Below are 24251 nucleotides of genomic sequence, written 5' to 3' on the forward strand. Positions count from 1 at the left end.
CTAAACCATTGATATGTCATCTGTGCCATGCAAACAACCCATAGTAGTCCTCTAGCAGGAAGGGAGAAGATGAAAGTGAATTGATCGATTCCACGATGAAATAACGATGGATGATATTAGGGTTTTCTACGACTATCAACCTGAAACAGAACTTTTCTGTGCTGGGCGGCCGGTGAACAAAGCCCAGTCTACTGTGCTTTCGGATAAAACATCTATCCAGGGACAAAATAATTCTCACTAACCCTGTGTGCATGGTAGAGAAATGAATATAAATGTATTATATGCAGGGTTTTTGTTTTTGTGGACAGAACGTGGTGATGCTCCATGCCTTGTGCTCATCGACTTGTTACCTGTAAACACAGAAGTCGGTACTCACTTCCCCTGCCGTCTTCTGTGTTTGCAATGATGGTGTGCTACTCGGGAAGCTTCGGTGCAGAACTCTCCCAGCCACAGGAAACACAGAGGAGGAGGTCAGCGGCACCAGCCTTACATCAGCAGCTCCTCTAACAGCCCTCACCACTAGCCAGGACTGAGGACTTCAGAACCTATTTCTGGGACCCTCTGTACTGGTAAGGGGCGGGGAAGGATAGGGCGAGACCTCTGTATTGGGAGAGGGGTGGAGAGCTCTGTACTGGGATGGTATGGGGGTAGAGCTCTGTACTGAAGGGGATATTGGGGGGAAGCTATGTACTGGGGGTGTATTGGGGGAAGAGCTCTGTACTGGGGGGGTATTTGGGTAAGAGCTCTGTATTTGGGGGGTATTGGGGGACAGCTCTGTGCTGGGAGGGTATTGGGGAAAAGCTCTGTACTGGGGGGGGGGGGTTATTGAGGGGAGAGCTCTGTTCTTCGGGGATATAGGGAGGAGGCTCTGTACTGGGGAGGGATATTGGGGGGAGAGCTCTGTACTGAGGGGGATATTGAGGGAAAGCTCTGTACTGGGAGGGTATTGGGGGAAGAGCTCTGTATTTGGGGGGTATTGGGGGAAAGCTCTGTACTGGGAGGGTATTGGGGAAAGGCTCTGTACTGGGGGGGGAGCATTGGGGGGAGAGCTCTGTACTTGGGGGGTATTGGGGAAAAGCTCTGTACTGGGGGTATCGGGGGAAAGCTCTGTACTTGGGGGGTATTGTGGGAGAGATCTGTAGTTAGGGGGTATTGTGGGAGAGATCTGTACTTGGGGGGTATTGGGGGTAGAGCTCTGTACTGCGGGGGAATTGGCAGGAGAGCTCTGTATTTGGGGGGTATTGGAAATAGGGCTATGTACTGAGTGGGGGTATTGTCGGGAGAGTTCTGTACTTGGGGGGGGTATTGGGGGTAGAGCTCTGTACTTGGGGGGTATTGGCAGGGGAGCTCTCTACTTAGGAGTCAGAGTTCAGTACTGAGAGGAGTTTTGGGGTCAAAACTCTGTACTGGAGGGTGAGATTGGGGGAGAGCTCTGTACTGGGGAGGGTATTTGGAGGGAGAGATCTGTACTGGGGGGCTATTGAGGAGAGAGCTTTTTGTATTTGGGGGGGATAGAGACCTTAGTTTGCCGGCTCCTTGAAGGCAGAGATTGATGTAAATCATCTGCTATATAAATGCTTGTAATAAATAAATGGATTATTCTAGCTGTAGGCACTTGTGTTATGAGGCCTTTTTTGGGTGTGTTGTTATTCTTTGACAATGTCAAATATATAAAATACCACAGTTGAGTTGTTCCATTTCTCACCTTCACCAAGCAGGGTATAATAATCCAACTTGCAGTTATATTTGGCTTCTGACTGATAAGTGGTCGATTTAAACTCCACTTCCGCGAAGTCAGCTTTGTAAGGCTCTCCACAGTCCACGGCTGGAGAAAAATGAGAAATATTACATCCCAGGTTCTCCAGAAGGCTGAGGGTGGTCAGGTTTATAGTCAATCTTCTTGACTATGTGCTCTGAGCTGAGCACGCACATCTCAGGGTACACTGTCAGCATCTGCCGGGATGAATGAACTCCCATGTATGTACTGGAGGTACATTAACCAGGCATGGCCAATCAACACGAGTGAAGATCCTGAACCTGGCAGAAGACTGAGCCGCATCAGCGTGGAAGCCCTTGGACCTCACATCACTGAAGGAGAGGCAAGCATAGTTCTGCTTTAATTCCTTGTCTGCCAAGGTCAATGATGGGGCTCTATTCCTTCCACTGAAACCAATGATGGGGCACTATTCCTCCCATTGAGACCAATGATGGGGCACTATTCCTCCCATTGAGACCAATGATGGGGCACTATTCCTCCCACTGACACTAATGATGGGGCACTATTCCTCCCACTGACCCCAATGATGGGGCACTATTCCTCCCACTGACACCAATGATGGGACACTATTCCTCCCACTGACACTAATGATGGGGCACTATTCCTCCCATTGACACCAATGATGGGGTACTATTCCTCCCACTGATACCAATGATGGGGCACTATTCCTCCCACTGACACTAATGATGGGGCACTATTTCTCCCACTGACACCAACAATGGAGCACTATTCCTCCCACTGATACCAATGATGGGGCACTATTCCTCCCATTGATACCAATGATGGGGCACTATTCCTCCCACTGATACCAATGATGGGGCACTATTCCTCCCACTGACACCAATGATGGGGCACTATTCCTCCCACTGACACCAATGATGGGGCACTATTCCTCCCACTGATACCAATGATGGGTCACTATTCCTCTCACTGACACCAATGATGGGGCACTATTCCTCCCACTGATACCAATGATGGGGCACTATTCCTCCCCCTGACACTAATAATGGGGCACTATTCCTCCCACTGACACCAACGATGGGGCACTATTCCTCCCATTGACACCAATGATGGGGCACTATTCCTCCCACTGACACCAATGATGGGGCACTATTCCTCCCACTGAAACCAATGATGGAGCACTATTCCTGCCATTGACACCAATGATGGGGCACTATTCCTCCCACTGATACCAACGATGTGGCACTATTCCTCCCCCTGACACCAATAATTGATCAATTCTCCCCCTGACACCAGTGAAGGGGCACTATTTCTCCCCCTGACACCAATGATGGGGCACTATTCCTTCCACTGTGACAAATGATGGAGCCCTATGCCCCCCACAGATACCAACAATGGGGCTCTGATTTTTTTAGCCAACTCTCAGCTGTCATGTATAACTGACTCCAGCCATATATTGCCTATAAAGGCTGAATAATGTCCAAATATGTGAATCTCTTTGTCGCCATTTTGACCATGTGCTCTCTATGTGTTGGTGGTGTGATAATTGGACTGGGATCTTAGATTCACATATTTGGACATTATTCAGCTTTTATAGGCAATATATGGCTGGAGTCATAGATCCAGTAATTCAGTGGAGACGTGCTGGTAATGACGTTATATCCGTTCTTGAAGTCTGTTAAGTTATAAAATCTTGATATTTGACTAGTCCCTTGAAAGTGTTGCTAAGATCGTTGTGTTTCACAATTAAGTCCCTCCCCACGGGCCCGGCAGGCATTTGTCATTGGACACCCATTGTCACACATGTGAACATAAGTTTGTATATAACAAAATCCAAGGCCCCGAGGAAGCGGATTTTCCCCGAAACGCGTCGGCTATTTAACTACATGCCTCCCAGCCACTGTACATATACGGCGGCAGGGCGGCACTCACAGGCTAAACCACGTTTTAAGACGTGTGTTTTGTAAACAAATAGGGGGCGCGCGCGAGGCGCGCCGTCGCCCTATCTGTCCTGCGGATCACCGACGCAGATGTCAGTCGCCGGGACACAGCCGCTCGTTAGCGGCTATGTTCCGGCGATCGGCGGCAAACAGTGACAGAGAGCACAGCTGCAGTAGCTGTGCTGTCTGTCACTTCCCTGTCAGCTCAAGGATGAGCTGATCGAGAAAGAACAGTTTCTCTCTCCCGATCAGCCTTGTCCCGTCCAGCACACACCCCCGCCCTCTAGTAAAACACTCCCCTCACTCCTATAACCCTTCCCTGCAAAATAAAGTTAACCCCTTCCTCCCCATTGCCATTAGTACAGTGTCTGGGTTTTTTTTTTTGCACTGATCACTGTATTATTGTTTTTGGGGATGTCAGTGACCCCAAGTCAGTACCCCCCAATGTCAGAATGTCCGCCGCAGTCCTGCAGTCCCGTCATAAGTCACTGATCGCTGCCATAATTCGCTGATCGCCGCCATTATTAGTATAAAAAAAACCCTAAAAATCCCAGTATCTTTCCCGCCATTTGTAAACGCTATAACTTTCACGTAAACCAATTAATTTACACATATTGGGTTTTTTTTTTAGCAAAGACATCACAGAATGCATTTTGGCAGAAATTTATGACTAAATTTGATTTTTGCATTTTTTTTTACTGGACATGTTTTATAGCAAAAAGTCTAAAATATTGTTTTTTTTTCCTCAAAATTGTCAGCCTTTTTTTTTATAGCGCAAAAAATAAAAACCGCACAGGCGATCAAATACCACCGAAAGAAAGCTCAATTTGTGGGGAAAAAAAGGATGTAAATTTAATTTATGTACCGTATTGCATGACCGCGCAATTGTCCGTTAAATTAGAACAGCGCTGTATAGCAGAAAAATGACGTAAATTGCAGTATCTATACCAGGGGTGGGCAAACTTTTTGACTTGAGGGCCGCAATGGGTTCATATATTGGACCCGGGGGCCGGACCAAGAGTAGATGAATGATGTGTATGTGTCATCCATAGTAAGTATAGTAATATTCCCCCATAGTAAGCATAGTAATTAATCCCCCATATAGTAATTCATCCCCCATAGTAATTCATCCCCCATATAGTAATTCATCCCCCATAGTAATTCATCCCCCATATAGTAATTCATCCCCCATATAGTAATTCATCCCCCATATAGTAATTCATCCCCCATAGTAATTCATCCCCCATATAGATTGTACGCTCGAAAGAGTAGGGCCCTCTAACCCCTCGTGTGCTGTTTGATGTTACTGTTCTGTTTCATGTATTGTCCCCCCTCTATTGTACAGCGCTGAGCAAACCCTTTGGCGCTATATAAACTCGATAAATAAATAAATAAATAAAATATAGTAATTCATCCCCCATAGTAATTCATCCCCCATATAGTAATTCATCCCCCATATAGTAATTCATCCCCCATAGTAATTCATCCCCCATAGTAATTCATCCCCCATATAGTAATTCATCCCCCATAGTAATTCATCCCCCATATAGTAATTCATCCCCCATATAGTAATTCATCCCCCATATAGTAATTCATTCCCCCTATAGTAATTCATCCCCCATATAGTAATTCATCCCCCATATAGTAATTCATCCCCCATAGTAATTCATCCCCCTTATAGTAATTCATCCCCCATATAGTAATTCATCCCCCATAGTAATTCATCCCCCCTATAGTAATTCACCCCCCCTATAGTAATAAACTTACAGAAAATCCCCCTGCGCTCCACAGAACCTAGTGACCAAAAAGTCAGCTGCTATCACCTCTTCTTTATACCTCAAGATAGTGCACACAAATAATATTAATGATGAAGCGCTCAACTTATATACAAATGAAAATTATCTCCTACCTAAATATTAATAAATTATTCCCAATAAAATATCTAGTGCAACGTCCCCACATATAAATTATACACCCCCTGGTGGTATAGTGATAATCAACTAATGCTTTATAAGCTGTGCAAAGTGATACATATCCAAAAACAATTCAATGAAAAATCAAATACAAAATAATTAGTGATGCCACACTGTGCAAAAATAATGAAAAGTGTTCAATAACTCCACTCCATGCTGTAATTGTGCTCTTCGTGATAATCTTGATGTGACTCCACTCAATAATAGCCAAAGTGCCCCCTCACCTTCCAAATTCGACCCTTGCGGGTCACAAAGCTTTATATATAATATAATATATCTCTGCCAGGTTTTTCCTCCTCCACTGCCTCCACCGACTTAATCCTCCTCCAGGCAATGAGTTCCATCCTGAAGAAGCCACGTGATCGTGGCGCAACGCGTCGACGTATTTCCGGTCACAGGGGTGACGTACTTCCGGTTCCGGGTTCGGACGCCATCTTTGTACACCTGAATACACCCATAGCACATGGGGAACTGCTTCTCTCTGTTGGAGGATATGTGAGTGCGTTTTTGTCATATATCTCTGAGTGCATTAAAACAGTATTGCACTATGGAGGTCTGTTTTTTCTTGCATATGCGCCCTGTGTCTGTGTCCGTATTGTGAGGGGAGTGATTTGAGTGGAACTCATTGCCTGGAGGAGGATTAAGTCGGTGGAGGCAGTGGAGGAGGAAAAACCTGGCAGAGATATATTATATTATATATAAAGCTTTGTGACCCGCAAGGGTCGAATTTGGAAGGTGAGGGGGCACTTTGGCTATTATTGAGTGGAGTCACATCAAGATTATCACGAAGAGCACAATTACAGCATGGAGTGGAGTTATTGACCACTTTTCATTATTTTTGCACAGTGTGGCATCACTAATTATTTTGTATTTGATTTTTCATTGAATTGTTTTTGGATATGTATCACTTTGCACAGCTTATAAAGCATTAGTTGATTATCACTATACCACCAGGGGGTGTATAATTTATATGTGGGGACGTTGCACTAGATATTTTATTGGGAATAATTTATTAATATTTAGGTAGGAGATAATTTTCATTTGTATATAAGTTGAGCGCTTCACCATTAATATTATCCCCCCTATAGTAATTCATCCCCCATATTAAGTCCCCAAGTCCCCCCTGTGTCAATTCACTTACCTTTGCTCCGCGCGTTCCTCTCGCCGTGTTCCCGGGCCGTTCCGGTGTAGCATGAAAATCTGTCTCCTATGAGGATCTGTCCCCCTCGACGTATCTGCGCATATGCCAGTTTCAGGCATTAGCAGCCGATCGGCGATCTCCGGCACATGCGCAGTTTCGTCGAGGGGGACAGATCCTCATAGCTCCGCGGGCCGGATTAAAAGGTCCGCCAGGCCGTATACGGCCCGCGGGCCGTGGTTTGCCCATTGCTGATCTATACCATAGTTTGTAGACGCTATAACTTCCACACAAAGCAATCAATATACACTCATTGGGATTTTTTTTAACAAAAACATGGAGCAGAATACATTTGGGCCTAAATTTATAACCAACTTTGAGTTTACTATATATTTTTTATAGCTGAAAGTAAAAAATGTTGTTTTTCTTCAAAATTTTTGGCCTTTTTATGTTTATAGCGTGAAAAATAAAAAGCGCACAGATGATCAAATACCACCGAAAGAAAGCTCTATTTGTGTGAAAAAAAGGACGTAAATTTAGTTTGGGTGCAGCATTGCATGACCGCGCAATTATCAGTTGAATTAGTACAGCGCCGAGTAGCAAAAAGAGGCGTGGTCATTAAGGGGGGTAAATCCTCCGGAGCTCAAGTGGTTAAGATGAGGATCTTATGAACAGATATATGGTTATACTTCAAGTGACAATATTCATTTTAGAAGTCTTTTACAATGTTTATCTGTGATATATGTATATGGCAACAATAAAATACTGTTTGATGCATTGATATTCTTGTTTCTACTATACCTCGGGAGGTACATTTATAGTCCCAATTACAAGTGTTATATTTAATACCAATGATGAGGCACCACTCCTCTTCCTAGGACCACAGGTGCTGTGTAATGTATTTACCCCCATTGACCACCAAGCCTGATGCATGGTGTTGTCGCACTGATGCTGGGAACTTTTCTACTCCTACTGGCCACAGTCCAGCCCTCCTCTGAAGGACAGTCAACTCCCCCTTTGTATAGAAAGTCTGGAGAGCCACGGTATAAGATACCATCCTATAGGTAGCATCGCCCCTAAGTTCTAGAGGACCCCGGGATGCCCATAATCCAGCATGCTCTCATATGCAAAACTTCAGCTAGGAAGTCATCACTTGAGTTGGCCCTTTCTATGCCTTTCTATTGGCATATCACTGTATTGAAGAACTTCACTTAGCAGCGGGGAAGGCAAGGTTCCGATTTCCTAATTGCACGTTAGAGCAACTGAGGTTCCAGGAAAATACAGTTTCTAATGTCAGTTCACTTTAAATATTTCCAGCAATGTAAAATATTTCATGCGATGAGCACTTACGCTGGCATTGCAGGTGGGAGTTGCTCCAGGTTCCATCTGCTTGGCATTTGGCCAGGAACGATGGTATTTTTGTCTGAAAAGAGGAGAGGGGAGAGGATTCATGGTAGGAAGCCATCTACAGCTTCGTTGTCTGCACACTCTTTCCATGATGGCCACTTACGTCTGCCACAATCTCGAATCCTTCCTTGCAGCTGACAGTCACCATGTCTTTATATAAATATTTGTCATTCTGAGGATCCAGAATAGAATTCTCTGTTATCTGATTGGGGCAAGGAATTGCTGTAGAGTAAGGAGAATAACTGGAAAATTAGATACATTTTATTATTAGTACATTGAAACAATTTAAGGCTAATTATTCAGATTCTTGCAGAAGTCCCATGGTGACCCTTTCTCTTTAAGCCCCGCCCATTGATCAAGCTACCAGTTTAAAGAGGATGGAGGTTTGAATGGGGGGCACCATAGAGGGAGCTCCAATATAACCCAATACCCATTCGGTGTATCCCTTGTGCCCAGGGGCGGACTGACCATTTGGAAACTCGAGCACTGCCCGAGGGCCCGGGGTCAGTAGGGGGCCCCATGAGATGCCCCTGGTACCTTTTTCATAGGTTTTTTGAGTTTGGGCAAGGACACAGGGACCCCATGATCCCCTATTGCCCAGGGGCCCCATGAGTTATCAGTCCGCCCCTGCTTGTGCCTCACCATCGGTGTCAATTCATATGTCACAGTCTATGGTCACACATTTCAGTCACTTTGTGCTTCCACCCGCATCTGTATCTGTCAATACATTACAGTTTGAGTTTTGGTGTGTTATAAGAAATGATAAAATATTAAAGATATTAAAATCTACACCCAGAAGTACCATTCATTGAAGGCTCCTGAGTTTATAATCACATAGCCACAATGTGTGTTGAAAATTTGGGGTGACCATCAGGTGGTTGGAGGTCAAGACCCAGTGTATATCAAAGTGCCACGTCCCTAAAGTTACATATTGGAAAGAAGGAGATTGGATAGCCACAATGTGGTTTTATATTCAATGGCCGCACTGTTAAAAAATGTCCAGACAGGAGAAGCCTGCACACTTCAGGGGTATGGAAGGACCCCCTTCATCAGGGCTTTATACATTTGACTGCATAGAATCTGGATAAACATAGTGATCATCAAGAAAAAAACAATATCCCTGTAATTTACACAGGTATGCAATGTCCAAAATTAGATATAAAAAAGAAAGAACGCCCTACCAAAGACGTTTTTTGCCCTTGTCTGTGACTGTCATGCTATGTGTATGGGGATGTTGGTACCATTTCCATTTTGGCCACTAGGCTGTAGCCTCTCCATAAATAAATATTGGGTCCATGAGACAGATGAGTTTGGGCAGGAAGTTGACAGAATAGGAGTGGGACTCTGGAGCTGGCCCCCACAGAACTTGGTGGGGCTTATTCTACAGAGACGTTGAGCTTCCAGAGATTAGCATTCTCAAGCTGGGGAATACAAGGAGAGGTCCTGGTGTAATGGATAGAAGAGAGTTGGGGACAGGACATAGAGTGACTGACCTGCGAAAATGCTGATGTCTACTACCATGATGGTGAGAAGGTGTATTCCGTGCAATTGAATGTCTTGAAGTTGCCTACCTTAAAGTGCAAAGTTTATTGGACTCCCCTCTTCTTGTTACTAATGGCCTAACCTAGGAACTGGTACCTGGTTCTGCTGGGAAGAATTTGGGGTGAAGTGTTGGGCATGGTACTGTACTTGTTCAGGTGAATGTACACTATTTGGCTCCCCCTAGGAACTGGGACTCACAAAACCGCGCAACCGGGCAAGAGGCTTCTTAGCAGTCCCCGGTAATGAAACGTTATGTCCACGTTCAAATGGCCCTCCCCACATATTGTATGTAGTTGCTTCAAATTGGTTTACAACAATAACATTGTAAATGGAACTTGACACAGACACAAAATTAATGCACATAGAGAAATGGGAAAGAGATATGGGAAGAAAAATAGAGGAGGAGGAGCAGAGGAAAATGTTCACATTAATTCACGAAAATATTAGTATGAGGGAAGTAGAAATAAGTGTTTGAATAGATGGCACATTACCCCCAACGTGGAGCACAAGATGAATACGGAAATTTCACAGATGTGTTGGAGAGGTTGCGGAGAGGTGGGCACGTGGTATCATATGTGGTGGGAGTGTCCAGAAATACAGGTGTTCTGGCGGAGGATAGTTTATTTGATAGGGAAAATTACTATAATCAATATAGGATTAGATCCAGAAGTATGTCTCCTCCATATCTCAGAACTTTCAGTGAAAGCATATGAGAGTTCGGGGATATGGCATTACTTGACCGCAGCAAAGAGCCTGATACCCAGGTTCTGGAAGAAAAGAGAGGTGCCAACTGAGGAGGATTGGATGGGTAAAGTAAATCAGATTTCTGGGACAGAAAGATTGTATTATATGCATGAGGACAAGTTGGAGATGTATAATAAAAAATGGAAAGGCTGGGAAGAATATAGAGAAAAGGGGAAATATATGAAGAGATAATATCCCTGGAAGTCGGTTTAGAATTGGGTGCAGGAACAACAGAATTATATGGAGTTAATGAGGGGGGGGGAGAGCGTGGGAGGGGGGGGGGAGGGGAGGGGATGGGGGGATGGAGGGGGGGATGGTGGGAGGAGAAAGTTATGTATGGGAATGGGTAGTGTGGGGAGAAAATACGTTTTTTTGATAATTGTTTTAGTGGAGATGTTGAAAAGATTTGTATATGAACTGAAAAATTAATAAATATTTATTAAAAAAACAAACAAACAACAATAACATTGTTTCCTTTCTCTTCCAACTCTATCCACAACTAAAGAAAAAAAATCTATGGTTAGACATGTACTTCCAAATTTTTTTCATACATGTGGTAAAAAACATTCCACTTTCAAATAGTCCATCTCTTATGCAATAGGCACATCTGCTATTGTGAACATGTTGGATGATTTCCAGTAGTGCTGGTCATCTTTAGTTATCTCACTAGAGAGAAACGAGATCAGACTGGAAATAAACAATCCGCCCTATCGCTAGTGATGCGCACAATGGTTTATGCACCATATACAACCCATCCACTACACAGTACACTGTACTTTGCATCTATATATGTCTATGCTTTTACCTACAATCTGATGCACTGATTTATCTAATAATTGGTTAAAGAATGAGACAAGGATCAGGGTCAGACCTTAAGGATTGACAGCTATTGTTGCTTCTTACGGTCAGGCTGCAGGTACAGTATCTGTTATTCAGGATTGGATGGAGCCTCTAAGCAACTGTGATATAGATCCTCTGTTTTCCTAGTGGTAGGCCTGGGTTGCTGTGTAAAGCTGATTTGAAGTGCCTGGCCTTTGCATTATTAGCCCACAAGAATTCTTGGATTTTACTTGCGGTTTACACTACTGGGACAAGTTGTAAGGCTGGAGACCACTAAAATAAATCTATAGAATCACCAAGCAAAGGGTATTCCATAAACGGACAATGGTTGAGGCAAGTGATATTCGGATACAGACCCAATACAACCAGAAGGGAAATAGAGTCTCAACTCAACCAGAAGGTCAGTAGAGGACCAACAAGCAGAAAGGTCAACATAGTTACAACACAACCAGAAAGTCAATCATAATACAACCAGAAAGTCAAAAGAGTCTCAACACAATCAGAAGCTCAATAAAATCTCAACACAATCAGAAGATCAATAGAGTCCAGGGGCGAACTGACCATTTGGAAACTCGGGCACTGCCCGAGGGCCCAGGGTCAGTAGGGGGCCCCATGAGATGCCCCTGGTACCTTTTTCATAGGCTTTTTTGAGTTTGGGCAAGGACACAGGGGCCCCATGATCCCCTATTGCCCGGGGGCCCCATGAGTTGTCAGTCCGCCCCTGATACAGTCCCAGTACATCCTGCAAGCCAATAGAGTCTCAACACAACCAGAAGGTCAATAGAGGACCAAAGCATAGAAAGGTCAATATAGTCCTAGTATAATCAGAAGGTCAGTAGATTTCCAACACAACCAGAAGGTCAATAATCCTAATACAACCAGAAGATCAACAAAATCTCAACAAAATCAGAAGGTCAGAAGAGTCCCATTACAATCAGAAGGTCAATAGTCCCAACACAATCAGAAGGTCAATAGTTATAATACAACTAGAAGGTCATTAGAGTATCAACACAATCCGTAGGTCAATAAAATCTCAACATAACCAGAAGGTCAATAAAGGACCAACACATGGAAAGGTCAATATATTTCCAGTACAACCAGAAGGTAAGTAGATTTCTAACATAACCAGAAGGATTCCTAATACAACCAGAAGATAAACAAAATCAGAAGGTCAAAAGAGTCCCATTACAACCTGAAGGTCAATAGTTCCAACACAACCAGAAGGTCAATAGTCTCAATGCAACCCGAAGGTCAATAGTTCCAACACAACCAGAAGGTCAATAGTTCCAACACAACCAGAAGGTCAATAGCCTCAATGCAACCAGAAGGTCAATAGAGTCCCAACACAACCAGAAGGTCAATAGCCTCAATGCAACCAGAAGGTCAATAGAGTCCCAACACAACCAGAAGGTCAATAGCCTCAATGCAACCAGAAGGTCAATAGAGTCCCAACACAACCAGAAGGTCAATAGCCTCAATGCAACCAGAAGGTCAATAGAGTCCCAACACAACCAGAAGGTCAATAGCCTCAATGCAACCAGAAGGTCAATAGAGTCTCAACACAACCAGAAGGTTAATAGTCTTAATACAACCAGATAGTCAATAGAATCCCAACACAACCAGGAGGTTGATAGAGTCTCAATACAACCAGAAGGTCAGTATGTTCCCAGCACAACCATAAGGTCAAGAACAGGATAAAAGCAAATTAGAGAATTAACCAAAGTAGAACACTCAGAAGTAAAGTGCTGGGGGAAGGCAGTCCATACAAAGCAACAGCATACCTTGAGTAGCAAAGAGTTCTTAAACATCCTTAGCCAGGTCCCATGTACCAACTACAGGAGAGGCAAGGATGGGCACAGAGTAATGCCAGCTAACAAGTAAAAGGTTTTCAATTTTATCTGAAACCAAAACTTGAGTTTTTAGTAAGGTGTGCAAGGGTTGGAAGGATTAGAACCAATCTTAAATTTTTATTGCTGTCTTTTTCTCCACTGGAAGGATTCATCCCTGTCACCATGACAGAAAAATATGAAAATTTCAAATGAAACAGGAATTTAACAGCAGGACATTTTCCAGTTGGCACCCCTGTTTTGGAAAAATCTGTCTAAATTGGGACGACCCCTCGTTTTGGGCAGCTTTCCTTTTAGTTCCTTTACAGGGTTTGAACTATCCCATGCTCTATCCAAAATATTTTGGCTTTAGATGTGCTTTAAAGAGACATTGTCACTTTGCCCTTTGGCATCCCCCTAGACCACCGGTGTCACACTGGCGGCCCTCCAGCTGTTGCCAAACCACAAGTCCCATGAGGCATTGCAAGATTGACAGTTACAAGCATGACCTCCAAAGGTAGAGGCATGATGGGACTTGTAGTTTCGCAACAGCTGGAGGGCTGCCAATTTGACACCACTGCCCTAGACCCACTGATACTCATCTCTCCAGCAATTTCTCGCTGCTTTTTTCTTGGCAACCAGAAGAAAATACTTGGTACTTCCGAAAATGAGGGGCCTCTTCTCATGATACAGTAATTGAGACCAGCAGTGCACAGAAAATCAATCCCCAGTTGCATGAGCAGAAGATTAACAGTCCATCTTGATACACTCATAAAATCCAGCTAGCACAGAATGGTACTTTGTACAGGGCCACAGGACACAATTCCACCATATAAATCATGAATAGTAATAATAAGGGGAACAACTTTAAAATGTTAGTTGCCATGCTTTATACTGTAATGGGGCCACTTTTTAGGTCCACTCTGACATTGCTGATATACAACTGTTGGATGCATTTGCAAAATCTTGACCAGTGTTTTTGAACCAGGGTGTCCCAGAGCCCTGGGGTGCCATCTGAGTTCCTCCAGGGTGCAGCAAGCACAGGACCCAGTTTGCCCTCGATCAGTGTCATGAGATGCCATGGTGTGGGCTGGCAGGCTGCTAGCACCATAACAACCAATGATGCTCTAGGACCAGGATGCACAGTATCATTTGTTGCTATGGTGATAGTGGCCAGCTCACCAACACCATGGCAATGTATGACTATGATCCAGGACAGGTGACGACCTGTGGGGCCACCCCCACATTCCAGAGAAGATAGATGTCTACCTCCTCCAGGCCTACTCTACTTTCCACCCTCTACTGGACACAAAAGGTAGAGCTCTGATGTGAAGAGAGGATTGTGTGATTGGGTGGTTCTTTGATGGGGGGTCTTGATGGAGGGGGGGTTCTGATGTGATGGTGGGGGACCCTGATGTGATGGGGAGGCTCTGGTGTGATCAGGGCCCTCTGACATGATGGGGTTTTTCGATGTGCAGGGGGAACTCTGATACAAAGGGGGAACCTCTGATGTGAAGGGGGGCTTCTGATATGAAAATCATTTCATCAAGGTGGCTGTGTGCATTGTCCCAGGTTCAGGTTTCCCATTAATAAAAACTAGCAGCTGAAATACGATTGGTTCAAGGAGACAACACAGACACTTCCTTCTGCCTTTGTTTCTGTACATTAGTTCCCTTTGAATTCCTGCATTGGTCTGATATTCACTTACAATCTTCCGAGTAGCGTAACTTCCAGCCTTTGTTGTCCCCGCCGCTGTCTGTTTGGAAAATTATGTCCACTTCGTAGCTCGCCGTCTCAATGCGGGGAGGGGGGGTTTTCCCACAGAAAGGACCAAACTTGCGACCTTTGGCTTTTATCTGAAAGGGGAATGAAACATAAGCTCCAATTAAACGTTATTACTTGTCATGGGTCATGGCCTGTTTGCTGATAGGCATTCATTTTGTACACCTGGATGTCCCATTCGGTAATCCCCTTGGGCTGTCGATACCGATATTTCCTGATTGACCCTGAAAGTGAACTTTGAGAAAACACAGGTGAAGTGTTCCCTGATTCCAGCACCACCCTTCTTGTGAGCAGGGGCGGACTGACCATTTGGAAACTCGGGCACTGCCCGAGGGCCCAGGGTCAGTAGGGGAACCCATGAGATGCCCCTTGTACATTTTTCATAGGCTTTTTTTGAGTTTGGGCAAGGACACAGGGGCCCCATGATCTCCTATTTCCCGGGGCCCCATGAGTTGTCAGTCCACCCCTGCTTGTGAGCCCCCCATTGGTCCTCCTCCTCAGTTAAACATGGGAAGAGGAAGCTGTACGGTGCAGAATCCTAGAAAAGAGGTAGTAAGTTCATGGCAAAGGCATGAAACTAGTAGAGAAACTTTTTAGTGGACCTTACTGATGTCTTCATTATCTTGCGCACAAGACAAGGCTGGTAGAATTAGTCTTTGATGGACACAACTGTCAACTGATTGATGCATGTGTCCTTCACACCTGATTTCCGCACAGGCTAACTTGCAAGTGTTGTAATTTTAAGAGGCAAGCAATATGAAAGTACACTAAAAAAAGAGGAGGCCATATTCACAACACTTCCAAAATATGGTGTAATGCCCTCCAGGTTAGTTAGATTTATTTACCTCAAGACAGGCTGGGAGGCTCTAACAGGTCAGGGCTTCTGGAGCCCTCCCACCTTTCTAGAAACTTGAGAGTTTTCTGGGGGAGGAGGCCCTGATCTTCAGGTTTGAGGGAACCTGGCTAATACCCTGGCAGGAGGAATGGTGACCAGGGCAACCCTCATATATGACATGGGGAGCAGTGGGCAGTGTTGGGTGGAAGATGGGCTGAGAAGAAGGTTGGAGTGAGGAGTCTAGGAGGGGACCCCAGGGAGGTGAGCCCACCTGCAGGCAGGATTCTGAAAGGGATAATCTCCTCTGTCCCACCGTTCCTTGGGAGGACAGCCTGTGAAGCAGGAAAGGAGCCAGCCCAGCATAAGGCCTGAAGGCAACCACCAACCCACCAAGCAAACGTGGAAAGACAGAGTGAGTACTCCTACACCCCCTGGGCCAGATAAGGAGAGAGGGCAGTCAGATGCAATACCCAACTAGTGTTCATCTGGGATTGTTCTAAAACTACAGCTCTTGGGCCGCCTTGCCCAGGAAATACCCTCAGACAGCTGGGTGAAGAGGAGGCTTCATCGGGGGTCTGAGGAGGTACACCAAAGAGCTTTGGATGTTCTTAGAGGAGAAACTATTCTTGGTCCACATATTTGTACATCTAACTTGTCCTCAAGTTCACAGTTTCCTTGGGCATCCCATATACCTCTAGACCCCATCCTAGTTGTTAACCCCTTAATAAAACAACAAAACCAAGCTCAAGGACTATTTACTGTCTCCAGTGTGCAAAGTGTGGAAGAAAATGCGTGTTGCCTGGCTGTGCAGAGCTTTAGGGGGGACCCAAAATTCAGCGACTCCTAAGGGGGTAGTACTACATTATCTTCCTTGGTACCTTCTTTCCCCCTCATGTTAATGAAATTGCTGGCGATGGGTCCCTGTGATGGCTTGTGGTTGAACTAGCAGTTGTTCTTTGGGGTATTGGCAAGCACAGGTGGGTCGATCCCATTGGCTATAGTTACCTGCATGAGCTTTCATTTGGGTTTACCCAGCCTATGTTCCCGTCTTGCCTGAGGATCTATATATGCCTGTAATTAATGAACACCCTAGTTTCTCTTCCTACTTTAGGAAAGTTATTGTGCTTTGGGACTGAGGACACACCTTGCAGGTCTATTTCAGCCTAAGGACATTTATGCCCAAACTTTCATAGGTTGATCCAGAGGTTTTTGAGTCTGTGCATATGAGGTCCATCTGTTAGGCTGGTTTTTGCCCTGGGGTGGTCTTCTTTCCCCTCTATGTGCTCCTGTGTCTGCCCCCAGGACCTGTATTCGAACCATCCACCTTCCAAGCTTATATGTTCTGATCAGCAACACCCACCCAACCAGTCCTGAGAAAGTGATAATCTTCACGAAATGCGTTGACTTATGAGTATGGAGAGCTTATGGACACCGATACAGAGGACTGAGGCTTCTATGATGCTACCAAGCTACTCTTATGTTTTTCAATCACACAAATTAATATTTGTCCCAGCCACAGTACCCTTTTTTAGCTCCATCTCAGGGTTGGGTAATATTGAGTATCAGACATATGGTGGTCTGGTGGTGTTACGGTTTATCTTGTTTTTTTTTCGGAGACTTTTATTTATGTTTTAATAAAATATGTGATATGATGCTAAACTGCCTCTTGTTGTGCCAATAAAATCCACCTTTTTCTTTGATAACAAGTACCTTGTTCCAAATAATTTTTGTCTAGTTCGAGGATGTGACTTGGTGAGGGTCTATATGCTATTTAATTAAATTATGAAATAAAACCTTTCCATTTTCATTACATGTCCTATTTAGAACCTGTAGTGACCCATCACTGGTTCTCTATACTTCTCTATTAAATGCAGGCAGATCATGGATGGTGGGAGGAGCAGGCAAGGTGCTGAACACAGCGTCTTGAAAACTGGAAGCTGTGGTAATGACCACATGTGTTCCTGAGCATCTGTCAGGAATGGACTCAGCACTGGTGGTGGGACTCACCTGCCGTGTGGGCTGCAGTACCAGGGCTGGCCAGCGGGTGCTCTCAGCAGCCAGAAGCTCACTCCTGCAGTCAGCCATCACCTGAGGCTGATTGCAGGAGGTGTATTTAAGGAATGGCCAGACCTGCAGTCAGGGCCTTGGTGTATTGTGCCCATGAGCACCTGTATCCTGAACCTGATCCTGTTGTCTGCCTTCCTGATCCCTCTTCCTGACTCCTGACTTTGGTAGAACTCTGCCTGCACCGACCCCGGCTATTCCTGACCACTCTCCTGCCTGCTCCTCTGATACTTTGTCCGCCTGATTGTTTCTGACCCGGCCCATCTGACTACGCTCTGCCTGCTCCTTTGTACCTTGTCTGCTCGATGGTTCCTGACCCGGCCTGCCTGAGCACTCCACCTCACCAGCCCTGACTACTCTTGTCTGTGTGCATTCCGTTATCAGCTGGCGGTTTGGATTTTTGTATATTGTGCGTTTAAATTTGTGTATAGCCTTTAATAAATTATATTCTTATACATCACTCCTGGAGCCTGCGTTTCCCTGTGTCAGTCCACACACCTCTGGTCACACCGGGAGCCCTGACAGCATCCATGATTGAAAGAACTGAAATCCAATGAATGAAAGAGCTAGATGGTGCTGGACATTGTGCAATAGTGAAGGTATGGCTGGAGTTAGGATGTCTTTTTGGAATGAGGTTCCCCAATGATACTCACAATCAAACTGTCGTAAGAACAGCTCCCGTCATTTGCCTCCTCGATATCAAAATCTGTTGGCTGGAAGGTGAGGATGACCTGGTACCCGGGTTCGAGCAGAACTTTATATTCACAGAGAGAGTTCTCAGGGTACGGCGAGGGGTATCCAGGGCTGCTAATCTGACCCCTGAGTTCTGTATACAGACCCCCGCTACAGTTCACTGCAAAATATAAAATCATATTTGGTTTGCATTACATATTAATCAGTATTTTTCTTTCTTTAATTCTTTTATCACCACAAAATTCTATAGGACATTAGCAGCCTCCCACTCACAATAGATCCTCTAAGTACCTCTCTTGGTGGCCCTTGATATTGCAAAAGGAGCTTCCCAAAATGAGTTTGCTCTCTGGTTCTAGGACAGTAATGAGGTCTCCATCCAGGAGCAACATTAGATAAACTCTCCTTGACATTTTTTGGGCATAGTAGACCCCTCTGAAGATGCTCCAGATAGACAGTCATCTTCTTAGTTCTCCAGGCCCTAATACAGGCCATCTTAGATTCCTTCCTTCTTCTGGACATTCTTTGCACATGGTAGACTCTCTTAACATGCTCCAGATAGGCAATCATCTTCGTAGTTCTCCAGGCCCTAACACAGGCCATCTTAAATTCCTTCCTTCTTCTGGACATTCTTTGCACATGGTAGACTCTCTTAACATGGTCCAGATAGGCAATCATCTTCGTAGTTCTCCAGGCCCTAACACAGGCCATCTTAGATTCCTTCAGCCTTGGCTTCGGTGTCTTGGCAAAGGTCCTAAGGAACATCCATTTCACACTGACATCCTCTGGCCTGCCAGGGAAGACTGACTCACAGCCACATCCTCTCTAGGCCAAAGCCTGGGTGGGGAAGATCCTTCTAGGAGGTTGCTCCAAATATTTCTTCCCTGCTCTCAAATCACATCATTGGAACAAAACCCTCAGTGATTGGCCAAGTCAGATAAATATTCATAACTCAATACTTTGTTACTTCTCACAATAACTTGAATCACCTCCACCAGATCATCCCCCACAGCTATCACCTTTTGTATCCCCTCCCCCTTCCTTTAGATTGTAAGCTCCATGAGTCAGGCCCCCCTATTCCTTCTGTACTGAAATGTATTGTAATTGTACTGTCTCCTCGCTGCGAAAACTGTTGGCGCCATATAAATCCTGTATAATAATAATAACTACTCAAGACAACTCAACAGCAACAGAGAAAAATAAACAACGTCCTCAACTTAGGAGGAACCTAAAGAACCCAAAAACATAAACGACACTCAGGCTGGTTACAGCCTAGCAGCAGGCAACACTTGATTCTGGTTGGGACTCTCTAGCCAAGGGTTTCCCAACCAGGGTTCCTCCAGAGGTTGCTAGGGGTTCCTAGGGATTCCTTGAGCAATGGGCAATTTCCGACTCTCAGATAAGTTCCTACTGACACCATTGATCTTTTTAGCTATCTGTAAGAGGATAATTCTTCTCAACGACCGCAAGTGTAAGGAGCATTCATCCCACTGACCAACACACTAATGTATAATGAATTGTAATTATAGGAATTTTTAAGCAGGAGTTCCCCGAGACTGGAAAGTTATTTCAAATTTTTTTTTTGCTTTGAAGAGGTTGAAAAAGGCTTGACTATTGCACCAGAGATAGGATTGTCCACTCCCCATTACCACTATGACCGTTCCGTACAAACCCCCCTTTCCCCTTAACCAATTATACTTACAGAACACATGACACCAATTTTGGAGTAAATGGCCAACATGGCCTTTTATTAACAACACAAATTTAAATACACCAATCTTTCTTTATAACAGAAACCCAAAGAATTGTTGTTGGTCTTCGAAGGCACCCCGAAACAATCCGAAATGCACCTGCGGACAACCATATACACTAGGCCTCCAGCCGCAACCAACCAGCTCGGAGACAACCATACCGTTCGCAGTGCAGCACCACCACCTTCCAGTTAAACCTTGGTTAACTGGGAATGTCCCCGGGCACCCCATACCACCGATGGGTCCCACACCATTGTTTTACCTTCCAAGATGAGAACCGCCTCCAAAGACCAACAACTGCCCAGGAACCAACATAACCCCCCTTTACCTGGAGGGACCCAATACTCACCAAATCAGGGAGGGCGGGAGGGAAGCTCTCACTCCTGACTTCCAGCTCAACTGACGCCCCCTCACTGAAACCCCCCACCCTAAAGTGCAGGAAACCCCACCTACTCTCAACCTTCCACCAACCAAATACCCCCACTATCAAAACAAACCCCTTGGATCTGCCTTAACCCTTTCTGTTCCTCCTTCCCCACTCTGGGCCTAGTCATGTATGCCCTGCGCCATTTCTTCTTTCTTTTTTTCTACGGGCATTTCTGGTCTAGCTTGAGGCAGGGCTTCTACATTTGCTATGGGAAACAAAGATGATAGGATCGTCAGGTATGTTGATAAATGAGGCTGAATATAACCATCCAGTGCCGGATAGAGGGCTTCTTAGAACCTGAACCTAGTTTTATTTCACAAAACTGTGTCTGGGATTTGGGATTACAGAAACGAAACCCATTTCATACTGCAGATATAGTCTCATGCAGCAATTCTTACCCATGACGAAGGGTTGGCACAGAAAAATGGTCAAGTTGTTACATGTCCTCTGCTTGGCCCTGGATGGCTTTTAAATCTTCTCTAAATAAAAGTAACATTTTATCTGGAGATTGTAGAAGCAAGATAAAAAAACGAAGTCATCTTCCAATCTGCCCTTTCTGTTTGGTTTAAAGAGTACCTGTCCTGGTATATTCACGTGCATTTGTATATTTCTCATGCATTTGTTCAGCTGGATCTTCAAACACAAAATCACACATATAATAAATGGAGAGTATAAAAAGTATCTCTGTCACCCATAGAACCCAGTATAATCCCTCCATTCTGTTGTGTGTTTATATATATATATATATATATATATATATATATATATATATATATATATATATATAAAATACTGTGTATGTGGCAGGGGCGGACTGACAACTCATGGGGCCCCCGGGCAATAGGGGATCATGGGGCTCCTGTGTCCTTGCCCAAACTCAAAAAAGCCTATGAAAAAGGTACCAGGGGCATCTCATGGGGCCCCCTACTGACCCCGGGTCCTCGGGCAGTGCCGAGTTTCCAAATGGTCAGTCCGCCCCTGGTATGTGGATATTTAATACCATAAATCTGAAGCCTTTATTCAGGGTCGTATTTAGCCATCAGGCACACCTGAATAATGGTGTCCTATTCTTTAAGCCCCCCCCCCTTGTGTCGTCACAAAAATGAATGCTAGATTGTGCTGTTGGAGGAAGCATGGGGTCTGCCCTGTAGTCATGACTGCTTTTCAACTGTACAGACCATCTTAAAGGGAAAAAGAGTTATGGTTTCATATTTTTCAAACTTCAGAGTTTCGTGTCTCCTCTCACATCTGCACCTCCTACAGTTCCGTTTGGAATTTAAGCTCCATTCACAATTGCGCGACTCCCAAGTCGTGCGGTTTCCGTTGCGACTTTACATTGCGACTTTGACTGAACTTAGATGCAACTTCGTATGGATGCAACTTTGGATATTGACTTTGGCTTTTACTGTTGCACTGATAACATTAAGATGGGACTTTCATGTGGCTTTTGAGAGTTTACATTGCAGCCTAGGGCACTCGAGACGAATTAAATTTGCATCAAATAAGTGCAGGAACCTTTTAAAAGTCAAATAGATTTGAACGGGTTCCATTGAAATACACTTTTCATGCACCTTTATGTGTCCAATGTCACATAACGGGTTGCACAAGTTTGAATGGAGCCTTAAAGTGTTACTAAACCCCAGACCCCGCATTCACTATATCCGCTCTCCCCAGACCCTGCATTCACTATATCTGGTCTCCCCGGACCCTGCATTCACTATATCTGGTCTCCCCGGACCCTGCATTCACTATATCCGCTCTCCCCAGACCCTGCATTCACTATATCCGCTCTCCCCAGACCCTGCATTCACTATATCTGGTCTCCCCGGACCCTGCATTCACTATATCCTCTCTCCCCGGACCCTGCATTCACTATATCTGGTCTCCCCGGACCCTGCATTCACTATATCTGGTCTCCCCGGACCCCGCATTCACTATATCTGGTCTCCCTGGACCCCGCATTCACTATATCTGGTCTCCCCGGACCCCGCATTCACTATATCCGCTCTCCCCAGACCCCGCATTGACTATATCCGCTCTCCCCGGACCCCGCATTCACTATATCCGCTCTCCCCGGACCCCACATTCACTATATCCGCTCTCCCCAGACCCCGCATTCACTATATCCGCTCTCCCCGGACCCCACATTCACTATATCCGCTCTCCCCAGACCCTGCATTCACTATATCTGCTCTCCCAGGACCCTGCATTCACTATATCTGCTCTCCTCGGATCCCGCATTCACTATATCCGCTCTCCCCGGACCCTGCATTCACTTTATCCGGTCTCCCTGGACCCTGCATTCACTATATCCGCTCTCCCTGGACCCTGCATTCACTATATCCGCTCTCCCCGGACCCCGCATTCACTATATCCGCTCTCCCCGGACCCCGCATTCACTATATCCGCTCTCCCCGGACCCTGCATTCACTATATCCGCTCTACCCAGACCCCACATTCACTATATCTGCTCTCCCCAGACCCTGCATTCACTATATCCGCTCTCCCCGGACCCCGCATTCACTATATCCGCTCTCCCCGGACCCCGCATTCACTATATCCGCTCTCACCGGACCCCGCATTCACTATATCCGCTCTCCCCAGACCCCGCATTCACTATATCTGCTCTCCCCAGACCCCGCATTCACTATGTCCGCTCTCCCTGGACCCTGCATTCACTATATCCGCTCTCCCCGGACCCGCATTCACTATATCCGCTCTCCCCGGACCCCGCATTCACTATATCTGCTCTCCCTGGACCCCGCATTCACTATATCCGCTCTCCCCGGACCCCGCATTCACTATATCCGCTCTCACTGGACCCCGCATTCACTATATCCGGTCTCCCAGGACCCTGCATTCACTATATCCGCTCTCCCCGGACCCCGCATTCACTATATCCGCTCTCCCTGGACCCCGCATTCACTATATCCGCTCTCCCCGGACCCCGCATTCACTATATCCGCTCTCCCCGGACCCTGCATCCACTATATCCGCTCTCCCCGGACCCCGCATCCACTATATCCGCTCTCCCCGGACCGCGCATTCACTATATCCGCTCTCCCCGGACCCCGCATTCACTATATCCGGTCTCCCCGGACCCCGCATTCACTATATCCGCTCTCACCGGACCCCGCATTCACTATATCCGGTCTCCCCGGACCCCGCATTCACTATATCCGCTCTCACCGGACCCCGCATTCACTATATCCGCTCTCCCTGGACCCCGCATTCACTATATCCTCTCTCCCCGGACCCCGCATTTACTATATCCGCTCTCACCGGACCCCGCATTCACTATATCCGCTCTCCCAGGACCCTGCATTCACTATATCCGGTCTCCCTGGACCCTGCATTCACTATATCCGCTCTCCCCAGACCCCGCATTCACTATATCCGCTCTCCCCAGACCCCGCATTCACTATATCCGCTCTCCCCGGACCCCACATTCACTATATCCGCTCTCCCAGGACCCTGCATTCACTATATCCGCTCTCCCCGGACCCCACATTCACTATATCCGCTCTCCCAGGACCCTGCATTCACTATATCCG

The 24251-nt window shown here is 45.7% G+C and overlaps 1 protein-coding gene across 2 annotated transcripts in view; it reads right to left on the reverse strand.

Moving 5' to 3' along the window:
• The window catches only part of C1S (complement C1s), a 50776-nt gene that overhangs the window by 7933 nt on the left and 18592 nt on the right, over window positions 1-24251 (reverse strand). For both annotated transcript variants that reach the window (XM_089662948.1, XM_089662947.1), the window contains exons 5-9: window positions 18483-18682; window positions 14857-15004; window positions 8300-8418; window positions 8140-8212; window positions 1706-1825 (exon numbers count right to left, since the gene is read on the reverse strand). In XM_089662948.1, the coding sequence (XP_089519074.1) occupies window positions 1706-1825; window positions 8140-8212; window positions 8300-8418; window positions 14857-15004; window positions 18483-18682 (660 nt within the window). The remainder of the gene's footprint in view (window positions 1-1705; window positions 1826-8139; window positions 8213-8299; window positions 8419-14856; window positions 15005-18482; window positions 18683-24251) is intronic.

This window comes from Staurois parvus, unplaced genomic scaffold, assembly GCF_062004578.1.
Source record: "Staurois parvus isolate SC_StPar_1 unplaced genomic scaffold, SC_StPar_1.0 ptg001590l, whole genome shotgun sequence".
Classification (NCBI taxonomy): domain Eukaryota; kingdom Metazoa; phylum Chordata; class Amphibia; order Anura; family Ranidae; genus Staurois; species Staurois parvus.